Source organism: Salmo salar, chromosome ssa26 (assembly GCF_905237065.1).
Source record: "Salmo salar chromosome ssa26, Ssal_v3.1, whole genome shotgun sequence".
NCBI lineage: Eukaryota > Metazoa > Chordata > Actinopteri > Salmoniformes > Salmonidae > Salmo > Salmo salar.
In genome coordinates, this window is record NC_059467.1 from 17980507 (window position 1) to 18002126 (window position 21620).

Genomic DNA, 21620 nt, shown 5'->3' on the forward strand with positions numbered 1-21620 from the left:
TGCACTGTGCTGCTCAGTGACACACACACTGGCCCTGTTCTCATGCCCTATGTAGGAGAGACAGGCCCAGTGCCCAGTGTCTACTGCCTACTGCAGGCTCCAGGAGACACAGCCAATACACCACTCATGGAAGGCTGCCCTCACTAAGCACAGAGCCTCTCTACACTGACCTTTGCCCCCACACTATTCATCCAGGGAAATAGGAAGATATTTGTCATGTTTTATACAGTCAAAGGCTTTGAAACTCTTCATTTTATACATGTCATACTCCTGAGAGAGATGGAACTGTGTTCAGGGGGCAAAGAGAGCCATGGGAGTTTTTATTCACAGCAGGCGTTTTTAAAAGCCCTTCTAATGTTGAGCTTGGCGCTGCTAAGCTTTTTCCTCTCCGGACTGTATCTTCAGAGGTTGTTTATTGATTTGCACTTCTAACCTTTTTACAGTACTTTATGTGTTTCTTGGACATGTTTTTGTGTGTGGCTTTCAAAAGCCAGTGTGTCTGGGGTGTGCTTGGCTGACCAGAGCAGAGCAAAGCAGCAGCATACTGGTCACGATGCTTGGATCTGGTCCTGAAGGGAGGGGTGGCGGTGGTAGTGGTTGGGGAGGTAGGAAGTGTAGATGGGTGGAGTGTGTAGAGCTGGGCAGGGCAGGGCAAGGCATAGAAGGGTAGGGGTGGAAAAGAGGGAGGGAGGGGAGGGAGGGACAGAGGGAGAGAGGATGTATAGAGCTGGGCAGGGCATGGCTGTAAGGGACAGAGGGAAGTAGGGAGGAGACAGGAAGCTCAGGGCAGCCAGAGAAGACCTCTCCTTGTGGGGTTGATAGTGGGTGATGTAATGGCATTAATCTCCTCATGCCATCTGACAACCAGTGTGACTCATTGAAAGTGCTAATTCTGATGAACTGTGAGGGGGAACCAGGCATCTTCGGAGGCCAAGGCCCTGGATTAATTAGGCATGCTGGTATCAAACTCAAAGCTCACACATTCTCCTCTTCTTCTTTACTAGAACAGAACAGAACAGAGCACTATTTGTGTTGTCTATCTGATGCTCCAGTGGGTCAGGACAAGAACTACAGGCCCATGAACACCACTCTGTCCCCCTTTTGTCCTGGTAGTGGTTGTAGTGGATGTCCCCAGGTGGCCACACTAACCCAGGTGTTTTCTCCTCTCTCTGCAGATGAACCGGCCCATCCAGGTGAAGCCAGCCGACAGCGAAGGACGAGGAGGTAATTAACCTTTTCCTGGTTGTCCCTTCCCTCTTTTCACTCCTACTCCCTCCTTCCCTCCCTCCCTTCACCCCTTCACCCCTCCCTCCACCCCTCCACTCCTCCACTCCTCCAACCCTCCACTCCTCCACCCCTCCACTCCTCCAACCCTCTACTCCTCCATCCCTCCACTCCGCCATCCCTCCACCCCTCCACTCCTCCAACCCTCCACTCCTCCACCCCTCCACTCCTCCAACCCTCTACTCCTCCATCCCTCCACTCCGCCATCCCTCCACCCCTCCACTCCTCCATCCCTCCACCCCTCCACTCCTCCAACCCTCCACTCCTCCATCCCTCCACCCCTCCACTCCTCCAACCCTCCACTCCTCCACCCCTCCACTCCTCCAACCCTCCACTCCTCCATCCCTCCACCCCTCCATTCCTCCGCACACCTGAATATTCTGCTCTCAGTAGGGACACACTGGGAGTTTGCAGAGTAGCCGTTAATATAGGTCACTCGCCACTATTGACTTCCCATCTGTGCCGGGCCGGACCAACAGAGAGAGGGGCTGTGTCAGGTTCACTGTCACCCTGGGAGGTTCAAAGTCGAGTGAGGAGCGGGAGGAGGAGAGGCTGGGTGGGGATCTATCCCTCCTCACTGTTCTCCGAGTGACAGCTCAGCCTGGTTACAGATGAGTGCCACTGGGAGTCAACCCCCCCCCCTTCCATGCACCTCCATATCCTTCCTCGTCCCCCCTCCTCACCCCCACACAGCCACACTTCAGAGGTCCTGAATAGGCTTTACCAGTCAACACCAGGACAGTCATACCCATCTACTTTGTACTGCCAGGTCAATCGTACAACTCAGATTTGTTAGTTTGACAGCATATAAGATGGACAGAGGAGAGAGTGTAGTTAGTAGTCAGACATGTTTATAAATGATCAGTGATTTGGGGTTTAGGCCTTTGACACCAAATCACACTACAGAATTAAGGTTTTTACACAGAGCTGAAGAGCCACCCGCCAGCTTGGCCCTAGCCAGAATGACAGTGTGATTGACTAGATCATTCCAAAGCCATTTGTAACATTATCGGGGTTAATGCAGATTAAGCCAGTTACAGATTTACATGTGGCATAATTACATCTAATAGACCCAGTGTGAGTCTACATTGTGAGGGTCAAATGCATTATGTGTATCCCAGCCTTCTGAGTTACACCACAGCCAGCTAGGGTAAGATTAGACCCGGACTGAGCCAGTTTGGTGATTTACGTGGTCAAGATGTGTGAATCAGCCGGCCCATTTCCCTGTTCCCTGACACACACTCACTCTCCCATTGAGATCTTATTTTTGTCACGGCTCCACTTTAATTAACGGCCATCTAAAAACAGGCAAAGTCTGACGGACAAGACCTGGGCGGGAGCCAATCGGCATTTTCACGGAGATAAATTGGATCTCTGGTTTAAGGGAGGGAGGATGGATGGGCCCCGATATCAATTACTACTCTTTCTCTAGCCGGAGAGGAGAGGGGGAGAAAGAGGAAAAATACAGACAGAGTGAATGAAATACAGAGGGCTCTCTATGCCAGCCAGCCCAGTTCTGTTCTCTAGCTAGCCAGTCTGTCACAGGAATTTTGTGTTGGGGAAGACAGACAGGGTATAGGACACGGCGTGGCGCTGAATGAAATGCGAGCACAACAACAGGCCAGGACCCAACATAGATACAGTATCGAGCATTAATGGCAACAGGAAGTCATCAGACAGGGCAGGCAAGTAAAGCGTAGCCTCGGCTGACAATGAAATGAGATTTACTATGAAGGCCTCGACTTAAAGGAAAACAGACAGCCCTGGGTAGGAAAGGGATTCAGCTCTCCCTCTCTCTCTCTGTCTGTCTGTGTGTGTGTGTGTGTGTGTGTGTGTGTGTGTGTGTGTGTGTGTGTGTGTGTGTGTGTGTGTGTGTGTGTGTGTGTGTGTGTGTGTGTGTGTGTGTGTGTGTGTGTGTGTGTGTGTGTGTGAGTCTCAGTCAGAGTAGATAGAGTGAGGCCAACCCAGCCAGGTAGACAGTATTCCCACCGGGGCCCTAGCTGTAGACTGGTTAGCAGTGGGACCAGCACTTGCGCCGAGACTTCTGCCCCCATGGAATGGAGACACATTTATCACATACAAGAAATCAGCAATTATCTGTCATGAGGAGTCGCAAAAGGTGTCTCGGTTACATGCTTCTGCAGGCATTACGGCCCATTAGTGGGTTTAGAGACGCTGGTACACCCCCCTGCCTCCCTCTCCCTCCTTCCTGCCTCCCCCTTCCCCAGAGAGCTGTCCTCTCTCCAGGGATAGAGATGTGTCAGGAGCGCGAGTAAAAGTTTGGCACAGGAACTGACTGTGCGACCAGACGGCGCATAATCCTACAGATCTATTGGCCCATTGTGGATAGGAAAACGAATTCTCTGGGCCGTCTATTAGAATGACTCATGGGTTATTTATTTCTCCTTCGCATTATCAAATAGAATAGGAGAATGGGATGGGAGGAGGCTTTTCAGACTTGAAATCTATTGTCACTTTGCTGCTCTGAGTCAACCAGCACCCCTCTCCACTCCCCTCCTCTCCTCTCCCTTCAAGTCCATCTTTATCTCTTGTGCTTCAACCCAGCCTTTATTTTCAACTTGATCAAGTCATGATTTCAATTGGCAGATATGGCGAGACAATTGAAGCAGGGTGACTCTGCTCTTCTGCTATGTGGACAGTGCTTGAATAGGAAGTGTCTCATATCTCCACTTTAAACCCAAGCAATTTGCCTCAATCCAAACGGGGCTGGGGAAGTGGATGGAGAGTGGAGAGATAGAGCTAGTGATAGAGAGGGCTACAGAGCGAGGTCCAGAGAGAAAAGGAGGGAGTGAGGGAGATGGAGAGCTGGGGTTGGCAGGATGAGGGAGCTAACGGAGGGTGATGGGGGGTAGCTGAGCGAATCTCAGCACTAAATCATTTGGGAAGCACCCCTTCCTTATCTCCTCCTCTCCATCTAGGAATCTCTTCCCCTGACCTTGTCCGCTGCTGTGTCTGTGAAGAAAAGATGAAGACAGATTATCTATGATTGGAGATGTCCGTTATCTTAACACAATCTGCAGGCTGCAGGTCCCACTCGTCCTGTAGCCATCCAGCCATGGCCACCATATTAGAATGGAAAGAGGATGGTGGATCAGTATCAAGCACCCTCTCTCCCTCCCTTTATTTACTAGGAGAAGACATTCTCTCATTACGCTTCTCTAACACACAAGCACCTCCGTCCGCATTTACCTTTTAGTCCACTCTCCATGCTCTCTCTACAGCAGTGTTTACCAACTCCAGTCCTCCAGTACCCCCAACAGCACACATCTTTGTTGTAGCCCCAGACAAACACACCTTGTTCAACTCATTGAAGGCTTGATGATTTGTTGACAAGTTTAATCAGGTGTGGTTGTCCGGGGCAACAACAGAAATGTGTCTGTTGGGGGTACTGGAGGACTGGAGCTGGGAAATACTGCTCTAAAGTGTATGTTGATCTGTTGTATTAGAGGAAACACACCGGACCGACGGACGGCTTAGAGACAGCTAGAAGTCTCCCTCTCTGTCTAGATTTGCCTGTTTGCTTACCTCTCCCTTCTTCAACATGTCCTTTTCCTAAATAATTACCAAGCTAATGTAGCATTAAAGTCCCACCATTCTGAATGCTTTCTTCCTAATATTGTAGCATTAGAGTTCCACCATTCTGTATGCGTCTACCTGATAATGTATCGTTAGAGTCTCTTGGTATATTTACATAGTTGCAGTTTGACTAGAGCGTGTATCGAGGTTCGTAGTTTCTGTCTGGTTTGCACTCTGCCCTACGGCATCCTGAGGAGCTATCATTTTTTTTGCTCTGTGTTCGTCCTTGCCTGGGCGCTTCCTTGTCTCAGCGCGTGTCTCTGAAGGATGACCCCAGTCTGGGAGGTGAGAGATTGACAGGACCTCAAGCTCTTGTGTGCTGTGCTGTCATGGCCCACCCAGCAGATAGGGAAGAGTGAGGGCTGATGGGTGGCTGTTGCAGCAGGCTGCCAGGCCGCTGGGGAGGGGCTGTCTGGAGGCACCTCAACACCCACTGAGGACCGTGCTCCACTTTACATGCAAATGAAGCCAAAAGATCTCTCTCCGCCTCTGGACACGAAACATGCAAAACTCTGAAAAGTCAGAAAGAGCCCGGCAGGGCGGCACACACCCAGTTTGTCAGAGGTGCAGGGAACACAGCGTAGTAGCTCAAGGTTGGCTGGGCATTAAATTAAATTGCTTTGTTACAGCATCTGTATGATAGGGCCATGCCATGAGAAAACATACACCCAAATTGTATTAGGAAAAATAAATGACATTTAAATATTTGGACAGAAATTGGAACAGGCAATTTCACCAAATTTCTTCCGTTGTTCTGTGATCGTTTTTGAAAGTCGCAACGAAAGGTTTAAGGCCTTCCTTGTGCTTCTGAGTAAATGAAAGTGACAGCTCTTGCAGTATGAGTAATGCATTTACAAGCAGGAGGCCTGGATCCTATCATTATGCCTGATACAGTGACAATTTGAATATTCCTTCCCTTTTGCTGATTCTATTTACCGCCTCACTATGTTGAATAATCTTCTGGCATATATCAGATTAGGCCTATCAGTAAAGAGACTATGGGTCTGCTCAGAGGCAGGGCCAGTCAGATGTATCTTCATCAGCATTACAGCAGGGCAGGCTGGAGCCGGAGCTGTGGGAGGAGTTGGGGATGGAGCTGGGAATGGAGCTGGAACTGGAGCTGGGTAGGGAGCTGGGACTGGAGCTGGAGCTGGGCGTGGAGCTGGGCCTGGAGCTGGAGTGGAGCTGGGTAGGGAGCTGGGACTGGAGCTGGAGCTGGGCCTGGAGCTGGGTCTGGAGCTGGGTCTGGAGCTGGGTAGGGAGCTGGGACTGGAGCTGGAGCTGGGGTGGAGCTGGGGATAGAGCTGGAACTGGGCATGGAGCTGGGTCTGGAGCTGGGGTGGAGCTGGGTAGGGAGCTGGGTCTGGAGCTGGAGCTGGGGTGGAGCTGGGGTGGAGCTGGAACTGGGCATGGAGCTGGGTCTGGAGCTGGTGTGGAGCTGGGTAGGGAGCTGGGACTGGAGCTGGAGCTAGGCATGAAGCTGGGTCAGGAAGTTGGGGTGGAGCTGGGTAGGGAGCTGGGCATGGAGCTGGAGCTGGGTGTGGAGCTGGGGCTGGGGCTGGAGCTGGGGACTTTATATAGTGCTGGGGTATAGGGCTGAGGAGCAGGGCTGGAGCTGGGGAGGGCCTGGAGATGAAGCTAAGCTGGAGCTGGGGTTGCAGTAGACCAGTAGGGCTACAGTACTGGGGGCTGTATATATGGCTGGGGTATGGGGCTGAGGAGCAGGGCTGGGGCTAGGCTATAGAGTGCGGTCTGATCCCACCATGGCAGAGCCTTGCAGGCAGCAGCCGTGTGCCATGCAGCGTCAGGTCCTATAGTGAGCCCATCAGCACCATAACCCATCTGATGTGTTGCCTGAAACATTACTGTGCGTTTGAAATGCACCCAGAGGCCTAGCAGGAATCTTTTATCGTTGGGTGCAGATGTCCGTGCTTTCAGAGCACAGCACTCACATACGCTCGGTGTGAGCAGCAAGTGATATGGCAATGAGGCCGCATTAAAAAAACATGTCAACCACGGACACTTTAGTCTAGCATGAGACTAATTGTTTCTAGGGTGGCATTTATTTGCAACCAGAAGGAAAAACTTCAGCGAAGTAGGTTTCTCAACAGCTCATTCCCCACCCGGTGAGAGAAAGAGAGAGAGTGAGAGAGAGAGAGAGAAAGAGAGGAAGACATAGAGAGAGGGAGGGAAAGAAAGAACCAAGCCAGACACACTGCACCCTACAACAAAAGGTAGCACTTTAATCCAGAGAGAGAAGCATCAATCTTGACAGCATATGGCATCTGTGCAAAATCCATTAATTTTTAATACACCGGGCGCTGAAATGAAAAGGCTTCCTGAGACAAGCGATTGTCAGATGTCAGTTGTGTTTTGATAACTTTGATCTTCTCTTCTATTTGCATTCCTAAAATGGGTCTGTCCACATGCCATCTCCGACTGGACATGCCGTCTCAGACTGACACAGCCCTATATCCCACACAATTACACTTACCTTCAGTCAAGCAATGAACAGCTGCGGAGAGAGAGACGAGTGGAGGATAGTGTGGGTAACTGTGTGTGTGTGTGTGTGTGTGTGTGTGTGTGTGTGTGTGTGTGTGTGTGTGTGTGTGTGTGTGTGTGTGTGTGTGTGTGTGTGTGTGTGTGTGTGTGTGTGTGTGTGTGTGTGTGTGTGTACAGTCATCGGGACAATGTAGCACACAAACCTAGCTATCAACCTCTCTCCCTCTCTGTTTCTCATGCAGAGAGTTATGTTTCAATGTAAAGCAGTGGGGAGGAAGGACCTTGTCGATTACATGGGCGGGTGCTGAGTGGAGCCTCATTCACAGTACAGATCACCTGTTGTAGCAGGGCTCATTTACAGACAGGGGTAAGAGGGGCTAGGGTCAAGTAGCCCCGCCATGTCAGTTAAATCCTAAGTGTTCTGCATAGTGAAGCATTCACTTTAGTCTGGATGTAAATGCAGGATTGTACTTTAACTGTATTCTCATTGATTTTCCCCCTCCACACACGCTTTTATGAAGAACTCTCTCAGTCTGTTCTGGAGGCTAGACATCTCGTTATGCAGAGTAGTGAGCATCGCTGGTTATTTATTCATAACCATAAATGCACTTTAAAAGCCTCTGAGTGGCCATAAGAGCAGAGAAACCTTGCAGATCCAATAACGCGCTGCTTTGGAGACAGGTGCAAAATGGACTAATTAATAGCGATTGATACTCTGGCCAGGGTGTACGGTGCGGTGGGCCGGCCGGCTCGGCGAGAGGAGTAGAGAAGAGTGCTTAGGTCAGGCAATGAAAAGATATTGGCTCCAAATTCAATATTCTCACTCCGGCCGTTCCTCCCTCCCAGAGGTGGGCTCAGAAGAGCGCTCACTCTCCTGTAACGCTTTCGCCGGGTGTCATTTATTTCTTCAGTTTGCATGTTTGAAAAGTTCATTACCTCACTCATGGCTAGTTAATTAGCCTTGTAAAGCTATCATTAGACCTCCTCAGGCCCCGGTTGGAAATTAGTCTTTGTCCCAAAACATTAAGATGCCACAGGAGGCCTGTAAAAGTGCACTTCTACCATTAAGGCCTGATAGTGACACCCCAATGAAACATCTGATGACAGATAGAGAGAGACAATCCAAATGGAGTTAGGTGTGTTCTGGGAGCCACTCAAGTCTCAACTCTGCTCTGACTCATTCCAGACAAGCACCTGTCCTGGACTGTTCTGTGAGCTGAAAGCTGTGACTGCATCCCAGCTGAGACCCATATCCTGTCCTCTCATGGTCTAGTCCCCATCCAGCTGCTCCCCATGACCACACACTGTGTAGCCTGTTCTCATCAGGCCTATCAAGCCAAGGGCAGATAGAGGAGCTTTAATGAGTAGAGAGATGGCTGTGTGACAGTGACTACTGTATTTTTTAAGAACAAATTCTTATTTACAATGATGGCCTACTGGGAAACAGTGAGTTAACTGTCTTGTTCAGGGGCAGAACAGCAGATTTTTACCTTGTCAGCTCTAGGATTTGATCCAACAACCTTTCAGTTACTGGCCCAACACTCTAACCACTAGGCTACCTGCTGCCCCTACCGTAAATGAATGTGTAGGAGCAGGAGAATGTGTGAGGCCAGCTATTACAGCAGATGGTCATGTAGGAGTGAGAGGCTGGGGCCGTGGTCATGACGTTTGAGATTTGAGGCTGGGTCCGTGTGAGGCTGGGTCAGTGTATCAAATCAAATTGATCACATACACATGGTTAGCAAATGCTATTGCGAGTGTAGCAAAATGCTTGTGCTTCTAGTTCCGACAGTGCAGTAATCTAACAATTTACCAACAACTCCCTAATACACACTGCCTAATACACTCCCTGTATGGCTCGGTCCGTGTGAGGCGTGACCAGATGAGCATGATCGCGACTAGCAAGAGGGCTTCCACTTTAAGATAAAGCTCAGACACCTCCAGCTATAGTAAGAGCAGCACGTCGTCGGGCAGGCGGGCAGGCAGGCAGGCAGGCAGGCAGGCACGTCGTCGGGCAGGCAGGCAGGCAGGCACGTCGTCGGGCAGGCAGGCAGGCCGTCGGGCAGGCAGGCAGGCAGGCAGGCAGGCAGGCAGGCAGGCAGGCAGGCCGTCGGGCAGGCAGGCAGGCAGGCACGTCGTCGGGCAGGCAGGCAGGCAGGCCGTCGGGCAGGCAGGCAGGCAGGCACGTCGTCGGGCAGGCAGGCAGGCAGGCAGGCCGTCGGGCAAGCAGGCAGGCAGGCACGTCGTCGGGCAGGCAGGCACGTCGTCGGGCAGGCACGTCGTCGGGCAGGCAGGCAGGCAGGCCGTCAGGCAGGGCATACTGATTATGCATGTGCTCATTTGTGTGTTGAAGCGGGGAGCAGCCAGGCACGTGTCTCATTTGAACTTTACAGGAATGTAACAGGATCTGATGTTCCCCCCAGCTTTATTTTTAGAACAACTGTGTCTAATGGTACCTGGCAGGTACAGGAGGTGTCACATCTGTCCAGGGCCAGGTGATGCTCTCGCCCCTCGCCTTCCCCCCACCGCTCCCTCCCCGACGCAGTCAAATGACTCACGCTGAAGATCAACAGAGTCGTTTCCAATAAACTCGTCTTCCTCTCCCTGCCACGTTCCATCAGTTCTGGGGATGGGTTCTTGCTAGTAGTCATTCCATTCCACAACACAGTCGAATAGGAAATGCATAATGTAGAAGAAGGTAAAGAAGATGAATGTTCTGTCTAATGCCAGAGGAGATTAATTTGAAAAATCCTCCCTTCTGACTGGCCAGATCTGGAGGTATAGAAGCCATACATCGTAGTCACAGCGCCCCCGTCTGGCCAGTGGGACTAGCCGTGTCAAAGCGGGCGAGGGAGGGGAGGGTATAGGTCAACACAGGATACAGCTGTACAACACTCAACCCAGGGAACACTATACACTGTATACTATATACACTACTATGCTATACTGGAGCTCTTATCTTCATGTATTCCTGCTGCTGCTTGACAGTAACAGCACTCCAAACAACATCTGTATCAAACATCACTCAGACACTGCAGGCAGCTCTATCTACTAGAATACCTCAGTGGAGACAGGATCATGTCTTCCTCCCAGGGAAACCACACAACAACAACAACAACAACAACAACAATAACAACAACAACAACAACAGAACACACCAGTGTGCCTGATGATGACAGGGAGTGTTTTGAGTTTCCTGCTGAGGTGATCCTCACAGACTCAGCAGAACGGTGCCATCAGCTGTAGCATTTGTTTGTGTTCTCTCTCCTTTCTTTCCCTCCTCTCCTCCTCTCCCTCGGTTTCCCTCCAGAAGACAGGAAGCTGTTTGTGGGGATGCTTGGGAAGCAGCAGAGCGAGGAGGACGTCCGGCGGCTCTTTGAGACCTTCGGCCAGATCGAGGAGTGCACCGTCCTGAGAGGGCCTGATGGGGCCAGTAAGGGTCAGCGCCTGCCCACACACCTCACTTCCTCTTTGCCTCACTGTCTCTTGCTCTTCACTCCCCTCTTTCTCCCCTTCTCTTTCTCTCTCACACACTCTCTCTCTCTCTCTATTCCCACTTTCTCCCTCTCTCGCTCTACTCTCTCCTTCTCCTCCTCCCTCTCTCTCTCCCTCTATATCCCCTTACTTCACCTGTCTCCTTCCCACTCTCATCTACTCCTTAGCTCACCCTCCTCTTCTCCCCTGGCCGTACCTTCCCCTTACTGTTCTGTAGATCCCTTTCCACTTCTTTCTCTCACCTTCCCCTTATACCTCCCCTACACATACAGCATCACACCTCCTTCCTCTCACCTATCTATCTTTTCTCTCCGCACCTCTCTCTTATCACTCCCTCCTTCTCCAGCTCTGCCTTTGTAGTCCCCATTCCTAACACCATTCACTTTCCCTAGGCTCGTACTCAACAAACACATTGCAAACACCTCCTCCTCTTCCCTCCAACTCCCTTCCTCCTCCTCTTCCTGTTATCAGAAAGGCGGAGGGGTGTAATTATGTTTGTTTCCCACATCCCTGTCACCCCTCCCTAGAGACGTTTGTGGACGATAATGTCCTACAGTAAATAAATCAGTCTGTCCCTGGATTTTAGCACTGCCTGCCACTCACAACAATAACAGTAGAGCAGTATTCACCGAAACACAACAACAGCCCAACCGCTATGAAGTCCATTGAATCATAACGAAGTGAAAGATGGCTATGGATTTTTGATTCAAGGATTGTTCTTAGCCAGAAGTGTGTCTTCCTCCTATCCTTTGATGGGTCTCTCTCATACACTAGTTCACAAGCTTTGTTATTTCCTCTGATAAGCAGCGAGTGTTGGGGTGCACTCTCTCTCTCTCCCCCCTACCTCTCTCTCTCTCGCTCTCTCTCTATTGCCTGTGATTTATCATCCTATATTAAATGGCTGAATGTGTGAAATAGATGTGTGAGAAGGTGGGAGGTTTGATAATGTGCAGCTTCCAAATACATTCAAGAGAAAGGCTGGCTATAATGAGCCATGTGACTATCGGTGTGTACATCTGCTCCGCTCTCTGTTGATCCGGGCTCTATTGCTCTGCGTTGCCCAAAAGCCTGCTCCCTGCTCCCTCTCCTCGGGCCGCTCCCGCTGCCTGCCTGAATCTGATTGACAGCCCACAAAATGAAATAAGCCCAGTGCTGTGTGCTCCTGCTGGGTCAGACGGGAACCAGTGTGCTCCCTCGTTCACTCCTTCTCTCTTTCACTCATTTGCCAGCCACTGTAGCGCTCCTCTCTTCTCTCTATACCCTTCTCATCACCAGCTCCTCTCTTCTCTCTATACTTCTCTCTATACCCTTCTCATCACCAGCTCCTCTCTTATCTCTATACTACCAGCCCCCTTCTCATCACCAGGTTCACATCACCAACTCTTTTCTTCATCTGGCTTTATATCTCTCTCATTGTTGTGCTACGATCTGTAGTTGTGTACCATAAGCATAGGTGTTGTCTGTTACTTACAGACTGTCCCAGTTGTTTGGCCCCCAGGTGACTGAGAGAAGGGTTTGACTGACTGCTCCGACCAGAGCCAGTTGTGCAACAATCCCATGACATCTTTAAGGAGACGGTGGCAGCAAATCATTTTGGCAACCACAGTACCACTAGACATGGTCCCATCAGTCAAATGAAACAGATCTTGAAATTGACAGTGCTCTCTATTCCATTATGGAGCCTTTGTCCCCTGTTGATGTAAATGTATGCCACTCGGAGGCTTTCAGCGTCCTTTCAACCCAATAAAAAGGCCAAGAAGTTTGACATCCATCTCTGTATGGCAGCCCGGCTCAAAGTACTCTCAAAGTGAAACACTTGCTGCCAGAGTTGAATGGAGCGAGGAATTGTCAGGAATATCAGAGAGATGGCTTTTAGGTCTATAATTAAGTTGTGTTATAAATGTCATCCATTCTGCCTGATGGAATTCATGCATACATATTATTTTCTCCAGGAATTCAAAAGGCAGCACAGAACCTCCAGCTAGCTTGAAAGTAATGCAATCTTTTTTTCCTTTTTTTCCTTCTTCCTATTCTCAACCATCACATTCAAAAACCTTGACTGACTGTGCACTATAATTTATGAGTCTAGCTTCACTTCCAATTCTTTAGAGAACTTCATGCTCCGGGTCCTAAACCTATCCAGGTTTTTTTTTTCTAGGTCAGGGAAAGCAAGGCTATACACACGACGTTACATTCGCTGCCTCAATCAGTGAGGGGAGTTGAGAGCCCCATGTGTTTAAATGCATGATGTTTGCCGAGCGCAGCGATTCTCAGTCTGCCCTGCCTCCAGTCGGGCTGAGCTGAGCCGGCACACCAGGGCTTAATCACTGCCAGGGCCAGCCTTGTTAGCTAGGTGCATGTTGGGATGGAGGGAGACAACCAACAGTATGCCATCTAGGACCTGGAAACGAAAGCTGGGCTCTTTGAGTTTCCAGAACAAACTCTCCCTTATTATTTCCACTACAAAGGTTAAACGCTTTTGTTCCCTCAAACAGAGGCGTGCAATCAAACCTTCCCCCAGCCGGCTGCTGCCTCCCTCCCTCGCTCCAGTCGGAGGAAAAAGGGACCTTTAGCTTCCAAAGCAGAGGGGAGTGCCAGAGAAGGGAGAGTAAGGGGGCCACAGTGAAATCAAAGTCCTTTGTGACTTGTCTACCAACCACTTTTTAGTCATGTCTCCTGCCTTTATATAGCATCTGGTCTGAACACATATTAACTTACCCACGTAGCAGTCATTATAGAGTTCCCATTTACGTTTAGAAAACGTTATATTACATTAGAATCACATTTTCACATGTCTACATACAACATTGATCATGTTGATGGAACACAGATTGCCAAGGTGACAGGGGGAAATTGTTTATATGCAGCCAGTGTATGTAACTCCATCCTTGGCCACATTTGATTTGGTTGAGGAAATGATTCATTTGTCTACATAGGGCTGCTGGATGGCTCTTTCAGAATGCCTAAGTGAATGGGCTGTCTGGCCGTGTTTCTCTTGGGTGTAGCTATCAGCCATTGTAATTTAAATGAATCATCTGTGCCCCTGCGGGGAATTGATGATGAATAAATGTATATAAACACTTCTAATTGGATTGTTGAAAGCTTTCTAAACGGGTATCAGCTGTTTTTTAAAAGCTTGAAATACAGTGTCTGTCTTACACACGGGTCCTGCTCCGGTAAGAAAGGTCCATATGAATCCAGATGAGTTAATTACCTATGTAGTTAATTAGCTATCTAGTAACCAGACACGAGCTGCCTCCTGAAGACAGGGGTAAGAAGGAGTCTAAACTGGAAGAAATCGTTGAGCATAATATGACTGGGATGAAGCCTGCAGTAAAATGCACCTATGGAATTTAAAGTGTTCAATATAGGCTCATTTAAAAATACAGTACAACACTTTTATACAGTACAACACTTTTAAACGGCACAACACTGTTAAACGGTACAACACTTTTATACAGTACAACACTTTTATGCAGCACAACACTTTTATGCAGTACAACACTTTTATACAGTACTACACTTTTATACAGTATAACACTTTTAAACAGTATAACACTTGTATACAGTATAACACTTGTATATAGTACAACACTTGTATACAGTACAACACGTGTATACAGTACAACACTTTTAAACAGTATAACACTTGTATACAGTAGTACACTTTTATACAGTAGTACACTTTTATACAGTACAACACTTTTATACAGTACAACACTTTTAAACAGTACTACACTTTTAAACAGTATAACACTTGTATACAGTACTACACTTTTATACAGTACAACACTTTTAAACAGTACAACACTTTTAAACAGTACAACACTTTTAAACAGTACAACACTTTCTTTATTTTGTATAGTTTTTCTCTGTTTTACTATCTCTCCCTCAATAAACATGTATATTTTGATAGATCAGAATATGTTAAGACAATTTATCCTTGGAATAGCATGATCACGGGCATACATTTTTATACGTTAATCTTGTTTAATATATTATGTTGATCGAAATCAGAAGTTAATTAATTGAAAACCCCAAGAATGTTACCTTCAGTTTTTTTGTCTGTTCCTGTAGATTTTTGCATAAGCCAGGCAACAGATTTAAGATGATTTGAATGCCCCTTGAGCAAAGCCCTTAGTAAAAAATTATACACAAGCAAAGATACTGGCAGATAGGCAGATTATAATACTCTGTCTTTGTCATCATAATCTGTTTTATGATAGACTGCACACAGATCACAATGTGTAAATATTAAACAGATTAATAATCACAACTAAGGCTTGGTAGTAAATGCTGTTGCTCCTGTGCTCCGGCGTTGAGGTGGAATTAGAAATGGGCGAGGGACAGGATGTTCCATGCAGCTAACGCCTACACTACAATTAGAATGATTTATTCAGAGTTATGCACTGAAAACACAAATGGCAGAATACATTAACAAACTAGATAACATGAAAATAATGGTAATGAATGTTTTTGCCTGCTCTCTGATTCTCTCTCTCTCTCTGATTCTCTCTCTCTCTCTTTCTCTCTCTCTCTCTTTCTCCCCCTCCCTCCCTCCCTCCCTCCCTCCCTGACTGTCTGTCGGTGTGGGCGCGCGTGTGTGCAGGCTGTGCCTTTGTCAAGTTCTCCAGCCACGCAGAAGCACAGGCGGCCATCAACAGCCTGCACGGTGGACAGACCATGCCAGTGAGTATAACAGTGTTACACGCACACACACGGCTTCGATAAGATACTAGTACTCATACAGTATACAGAATGGGTATTCACACATACTGTATAGAACATTGACGGCATAGCCGCCCTTCCTAAAGCATTCAAATAATACATTCACACATAAAACCTTCACCTAGACTTTCTTAGCATTTATTAATGTTCACAAAATAATCACACAGTCCGCATCCAACATTTCACATTGCACAACTGTATGTATGTGCAGCATAGATGTCTTGTCATTGAATATGCTGTACATATTATTGGATCAGATGTCGGATCGTAATTTGCTCATACTGTTGCAGGAAATTTCATGCACAGCAGGAAATGCAAACTTGTAGTGTATTCAAGGTTTAAAAAGGCTTCTAAAGTTTGTAATTTCGACTTTAAAATGTCTCACTTGATTTGCCCTACCTAACAATTTATCGACCCCTACAAAACTGTCAGGTTATTATAATCCACACAATAATTCACATTTCCTGTTGCTGCAGGATTACTCCTGCTGTGAGATACTGGTCAAATTAAGATCCTACGCCTGTATATCTCCTCTCATTTCTATTGTACCTTTTTACCAGTCTGTATCTATAGAAATCATTTTGTAATGATATATGAATACTATACATTATGTGTGTCCTACAATATATATGCAACAGAAATGATGCAGCTTTTCAAGATTCATATTATTTAATGTTCAAATATGGAAATCGTCTCTGAAAAATATCTGAAATCAAAAGTGTAATAGTTGATTTAGTGCACACTCATTGGGAGGTACTTTTCAGTAGAGGAAAATAATCAATAATGAATTCTCCCTAAGTCTAAAAACACAACATTCATACAGAGCTTCTCTTTAAGCGTATTTAATTGGAAAATGCAATATACTAGCACAACTTATGACTCTTAGGAGACTAGTTATTACGTTTATAGTCGTAGGTTTTGTAGCAAACATGCTTGGACAATTCATTTGAGATCGCGATAGTAGAGAATAAACAGTGGTACCAAAGTGTTTTACAGTATCATGCTGTATTTCTCTAAACACAAAGATCTCCTCCTACCCAACATGCTGGGAATCATCCTAATCATTGGATATCCTGCAACTCCTGTCAAACTGCAGTAATTCCAAGTTGAGGTTGTTATGCTTGTTATCTGGCATGTAAAGGCCATCATTAAATATGTCTTACTAAGGGATGATGATGGAAAAACACAGAATCTCCATGCATATTTTAGATTCACAGTCCCTGGCAGACACCTTAAGTTCATACATTCCATTGATGTTTTGCTATAAATATTTACTTAAGCTCTCTGGCAACAGGATAGTGTCCTGGAAACCGGATGTCATTTACACATATTTCCCTTACTGATGCTGTCTGACACGTTTTGCAATAGCATTAGAAGTCACAAGCTTAGGGAGGGGAAAAAACACAGCAACTCTAACTTTGGGTGTGTGTCTGTTGCTGCGCTGAGCCCCTGCCCTGAGCCCCTGCCCTGAGCCCCTGCCCTGAGCCCCTGCCCTGAGCCCCTGCCCTGAGCCCCTGCCCTGCCCAGCCTGCAGTAGCACAGGGTCAGTACCAAAGCCAGCTAAACCACTTGAGATCTGCTCCACGGCAGATGAACTGTCCAAGGCGACATATGGAGCCCCAAACAGACCCCGGAGTTGTATCCAGAGCCATCCAAAAGCTCATTAATAATCTATATTATCCATATCTCTCCCACTACCCCTGCACCTGTTACTTCTATATCCTACGTCCAAGTCCCAGTCAGATTAATAGGCAAGGTGGCCATTAGTACCGAGCGAAGGCTTTGATACCGAGGGGGATGCAGTTCATTTGGATAATATCAGTGCCACATGTCGTCAACAACCGACTAACAGGAGGCAGGATCCAGAGAGGCTCTCTAACCTACTGCCAGCTGTGGGGTCTGGACCAGTCTCGCACAAAGAGCTCTCTCTTAATGTTCAACTCTAGAGCATCTGTGTTAGCTGGCAGCCACACCCGGCCGTAAATAATACCTGCACAGACCAAAATACATTGGGTGGTAATGAAAGCCATGGTAATGAAGGGAAAGGGCGAGGGACGCCACCGAAGGGCAGCGGCTGATAGATCAGGTCAGGCCTTTAATTGATGCAGATTGCAGGTGCCCCTAATTGAACTTAAAAGGTAATCAGGCTCCAAACAGGCCAACGCTCTCTTGGTTCAGCTGTTGAATTAAGGCTGTGGAGAGAGAGAGAGCAAAAGAGAGCGAGAGAACGAAAAAAGGGGGAGACAGGTGGCAGGGCTTCAAATGGCAGAGCCAGGGGCAGACAGCACCCAGCAAATTGCAGACATGGCCGTGTTCTGTGTCGCACCGGCGGTGACAGGGCCTGCTGAGCTCACTAGTGTTGGCAGGAGTGAGACAGTGTGTGAGAGGAGAGAAGGGAGAGAAAGAGAGGTAGTGGAGAGCCAGATTAATGAGAGATAACACAAAGCTAGAGATCATGACACATAATACTCTCTCTCTCTCTCTCTCGCTCTCTTTCTCTCTCTCTCTGTCACTCTGTCACTCTCTGTTACTCTCTCTCTCTCTTTCTCTCTCTCTCTCTGTCACTCTGTCTCTATCTCTCTCTCTGTCGCTCTCTCTCTGTCTCTCTCTCTCTCTCTCTGTCGCTATCTCTCTCTCTGTCGCTCTCTCTCTGTCTGTCTCTCTCTCTCTGTCTGTCGCTGTCTCTCTCTCTCTGTCTCTATCTATCTATATATCTCTCTCTCCGTCTCTCTGTCGCTCTCTCTTTCTCTCTGTCGCTATCTCTCTCTGTCGCTCTTTCTCTCTGTCTCTCTCTCTCTCTCTGTCGCTCTCTCGCTCTCTCTCTGTCTCTCTCACTCTGTCTCTTTCTCTCTCTGTCTGTCTCACTCTCTCTCTCTCTGTCTCTCTCACTCTCTCTCTCTCCTACACTGGATGAAAGCATGATAGAATTTCCAAATCAGATACAAGTATGAGAAGATACACTTTTATTTCTTGAGATTGCTTACACAGTGTGTGTATTTTAATGGTGTGTTTGTGTGCATTGTTAAAGTGGGTGAGTGTCGTAGGTAGGTCATGTTGCCATGTCACTGGTGGACAGTACGGACCAATGCAGACAAAAAGACAGACAGACAGACTAATGAGACACATACCTCCCATCAGGCACACAGGGATGTGGAGAGACCGGTTCAACTGGAGTTGAACTGGAGGCCCACATGGAGGCCTCATCCAATTACTGGACAAACTTGTTATCGTCAATTTGATTATCTCATTTACGGCTTTGGGTTTAACCCTTTCAGCAAGGATGGAGCCCAATAATGTCACTGAACCAGGGTTTAGAAGACTACTTTAGTGCAACAGCTTACAAAGCATTCCCCGTTTTGACATCATATTGAGGAGACTGGAATTGTTGCTATGTCCATGAAGTATGGAAGTTGAATGATTACAGATAAACATAGAATTTCAGAAGTCATTTTCTTTTAAAACCAGTCTACATGATTGCCATTATGATAGTAACGTAGTGGTTTATCATTAGTATTCTGTTAAGACAGGCTTCCGCACATTATTGCCCGTATTGTGTCGTCATAAGCTTCTGCTGAGGATAAAGTCTGAGTGTGTGTTTACATGTCTGTACAGTACCCACTTTACACCAGTGTCTTCATACCAGGGCTATGAGCAGATAAAAACAGAATGGCGTTTCACTCTTGTAGCTTATTTCTAATCCCTCAATTACATTTCCTTCTTTTTTTCTTCTTCGTTTTGGCCCGTACACAACATCCAATGTGAGTTTTTCACAAGTCAAGTGTGTTGTTCTCAAAATTAGATTAGTTATTGAACCTGTGACAAATTCCTCAGCTGTACCCATCAAAAGTGAAGGCTCCCTGTTGCCCCTTATCAAATTCACTGAATTCATTTTCTTTCGAGATAGGAGTCATGCCGTTGGAGGTTATTATTTTTGTTGGTTTGTCAGGTTATGATTTTCTGCTGGGAGAGAGACAGAGAATAGAGAGAGACAGAGAATAGAGAGATACAGAGAATAGAGAGAGAGAGAGAGAGAGACAGAGAATAGAGAGAGACAGAGAATAGAGAGAGAGAGAGAGAGAGAGAGAGAGAGAGAGACGCTGCTTTGCATCTAGTGGCTGAATTATTCCCAGTTCTTTTCAGATGGATGAAGTCCTCTGATCCCCTCGAGTGAATTCTTCCTCTGATGTCCCTTGTCTCTCCTAGAGATCGGGCTGGAGATCCAGTCAGGATGTATCAGGTAGAATAACAGGAAGTAGAAGGTATGAAATCCTTTGTTCTGACACTAGATATTTTTAGATAGAGTGAAGAGTCAATTCTGATTTAGGGGATTTTAGAAAGCTACTTTAGGCTGGCTCTGCAGACTGTATCTTGCTCCCGGATACTCTACTCTGCTCTGCACTATGCAGGCAGTGAGAAACCAGCCCAGCCTAGCTTGGGTCAGTGAGTCCTGAGTCACAGTGCTTTGAGTAGAGGCTGCCCGGAGCTCTCCCCTCCCAAGCCTTCTTCTTGCTGCTCACAATGCATTCTTCATGAATAAATGAAGAATGGTTAATGAAAAATGGTTATAAATAGATAAAGGAATACACAGCTACATAAAGCAGAAAATGAATGTGATCTAAGTGCCAGCCCCTCGCTCTGCTAAAGGAAAAGTGGGAAGCGGGGGCAGCGCAGAGGCGCGGTGCGGCCGGTCGGAGAGGCGCTGGAGGGATGTTTGCTCAGCGCAGACCTCATTAAAACCGACAGCCCCGTCCCTCCACCAGCCCCAGCAGAAGATAGGGAAAGAACAGTGAAAGGTCAGGAGGTGGGAAGGAAATGAAATGAAATTAGAAAGGACAAAACAGTGTACCATTAGGGCGGCACTCCGCCATATTGATTCAGCTAATTGAAATGGCATCTTGGGAACAGAACCAGATGGGTCCCCCTTGGCCTGAGGTGAGGCGCTGGCTGGCAGGTGCAGGGCTGAAGACGGCTGGCTCCTCTGACAGGAAGAATCCAATATGACACACATTGTCCCCCCAGGGTGCAGGCTGACACCCCTCCCAACACCCACCCAGCCTCTACAGCACAGTCTAGGAGACACACACACTATTATTGGTGGATGGGCTCAACACTCACTCACTGCATTCGCATTCACCGCGTGAGGCAGTTTGTTTGTTTCTTTGTTTGTTGGGGGACTTTGTGTTTGTTCTGTTTTGCTTTTTGAGGCGGACCCCCTTCAAGCACCACTGGAGAGTTGCTTGGGCTGGGTTCCAACCTTTTGCTTTTGAGACCCAGTAGAGGTTACATTCTGGCTGTTGACACACACACACACACACACACACACACGCACACGCACGCACGCACACACACACACACACACACACACACACACACACACACACACACACACACACACACACACACACACACACACACACACACACACACACACACACACACACACACACACACTAGTCCTCATCTCTCTCTGTCTCCCTGTAGTTTCCATCTCTTTTCGATTTGTACCGTGCAAGGAAATATTGTAATCAAAATACAAATCAAAGCAGGCATTTGTGCTGACCCTGTCAAGATGACACATTATATGAAAGATGAATACAAGTTATGATTATGGAGTCCTTTTCTCTCCCCGTGTCTTTGCTTTTATGATCTGGCTAATCACATCCTGACTTCCCCCTGGCTGCCTGTGTCCTTCTGTCCTTTCCTGGGTGCAACCACAGAAGCAGTTCCTGGGTATCTCTCTCTCTCAGCGCAGCGTGCACTGGCTGGAATTAAATAGGATCTGGGCCTCTTGACAGTGTCTGAGGCTTTCTGTGTCTGTCTCTCTGCCTGTCTGGCAGCCTCCTCTCCTCTCTCCTCTCTCCTCTCCTCTCCCTGGACGTCATATGAAGAACTGCCTCTGGTCTCTGTCTCTCTGCCTGTCTGGCAGCCTCCTCTCCTCTCTCCTCTCTCCTCTCCTCTCCCTGGACGTCATATGAAGAACTGCCTCTGGTCTCTGTCTCTCTGCCTGTCTGGCA

At 47.6% G+C, this 21620-nt stretch overlaps 1 protein-coding gene across 19 annotated transcripts in view; it reads left to right on the forward strand.

The window, feature by feature from the left end:
• The window catches only part of LOC106587212 (CUGBP Elav-like family member 4), a 158514-nt gene that overhangs the window by 112597 nt on the left and 24297 nt on the right, over positions 1-21620 (forward strand). For 13 of the 19 annotated variants that reach the window (XM_045708360.1, XM_045708354.1, XM_045708368.1 and 10 more), the window contains exons 3-5: positions 1176-1224; positions 10694-10822; positions 15488-15567. In XM_045708360.1, coding sequence (XP_045564316.1) covers positions 1176-1224; positions 10694-10822; positions 15488-15567 — 258 coding nt within the window. The remainder of the gene's footprint in view (positions 1-1175; positions 1225-10693; positions 10823-15487; positions 15568-21620) is intronic. The other 6 variants (XM_045708367.1, XM_045708352.1, XM_045708356.1 and 3 more) reach the window with 2 other exon arrangements.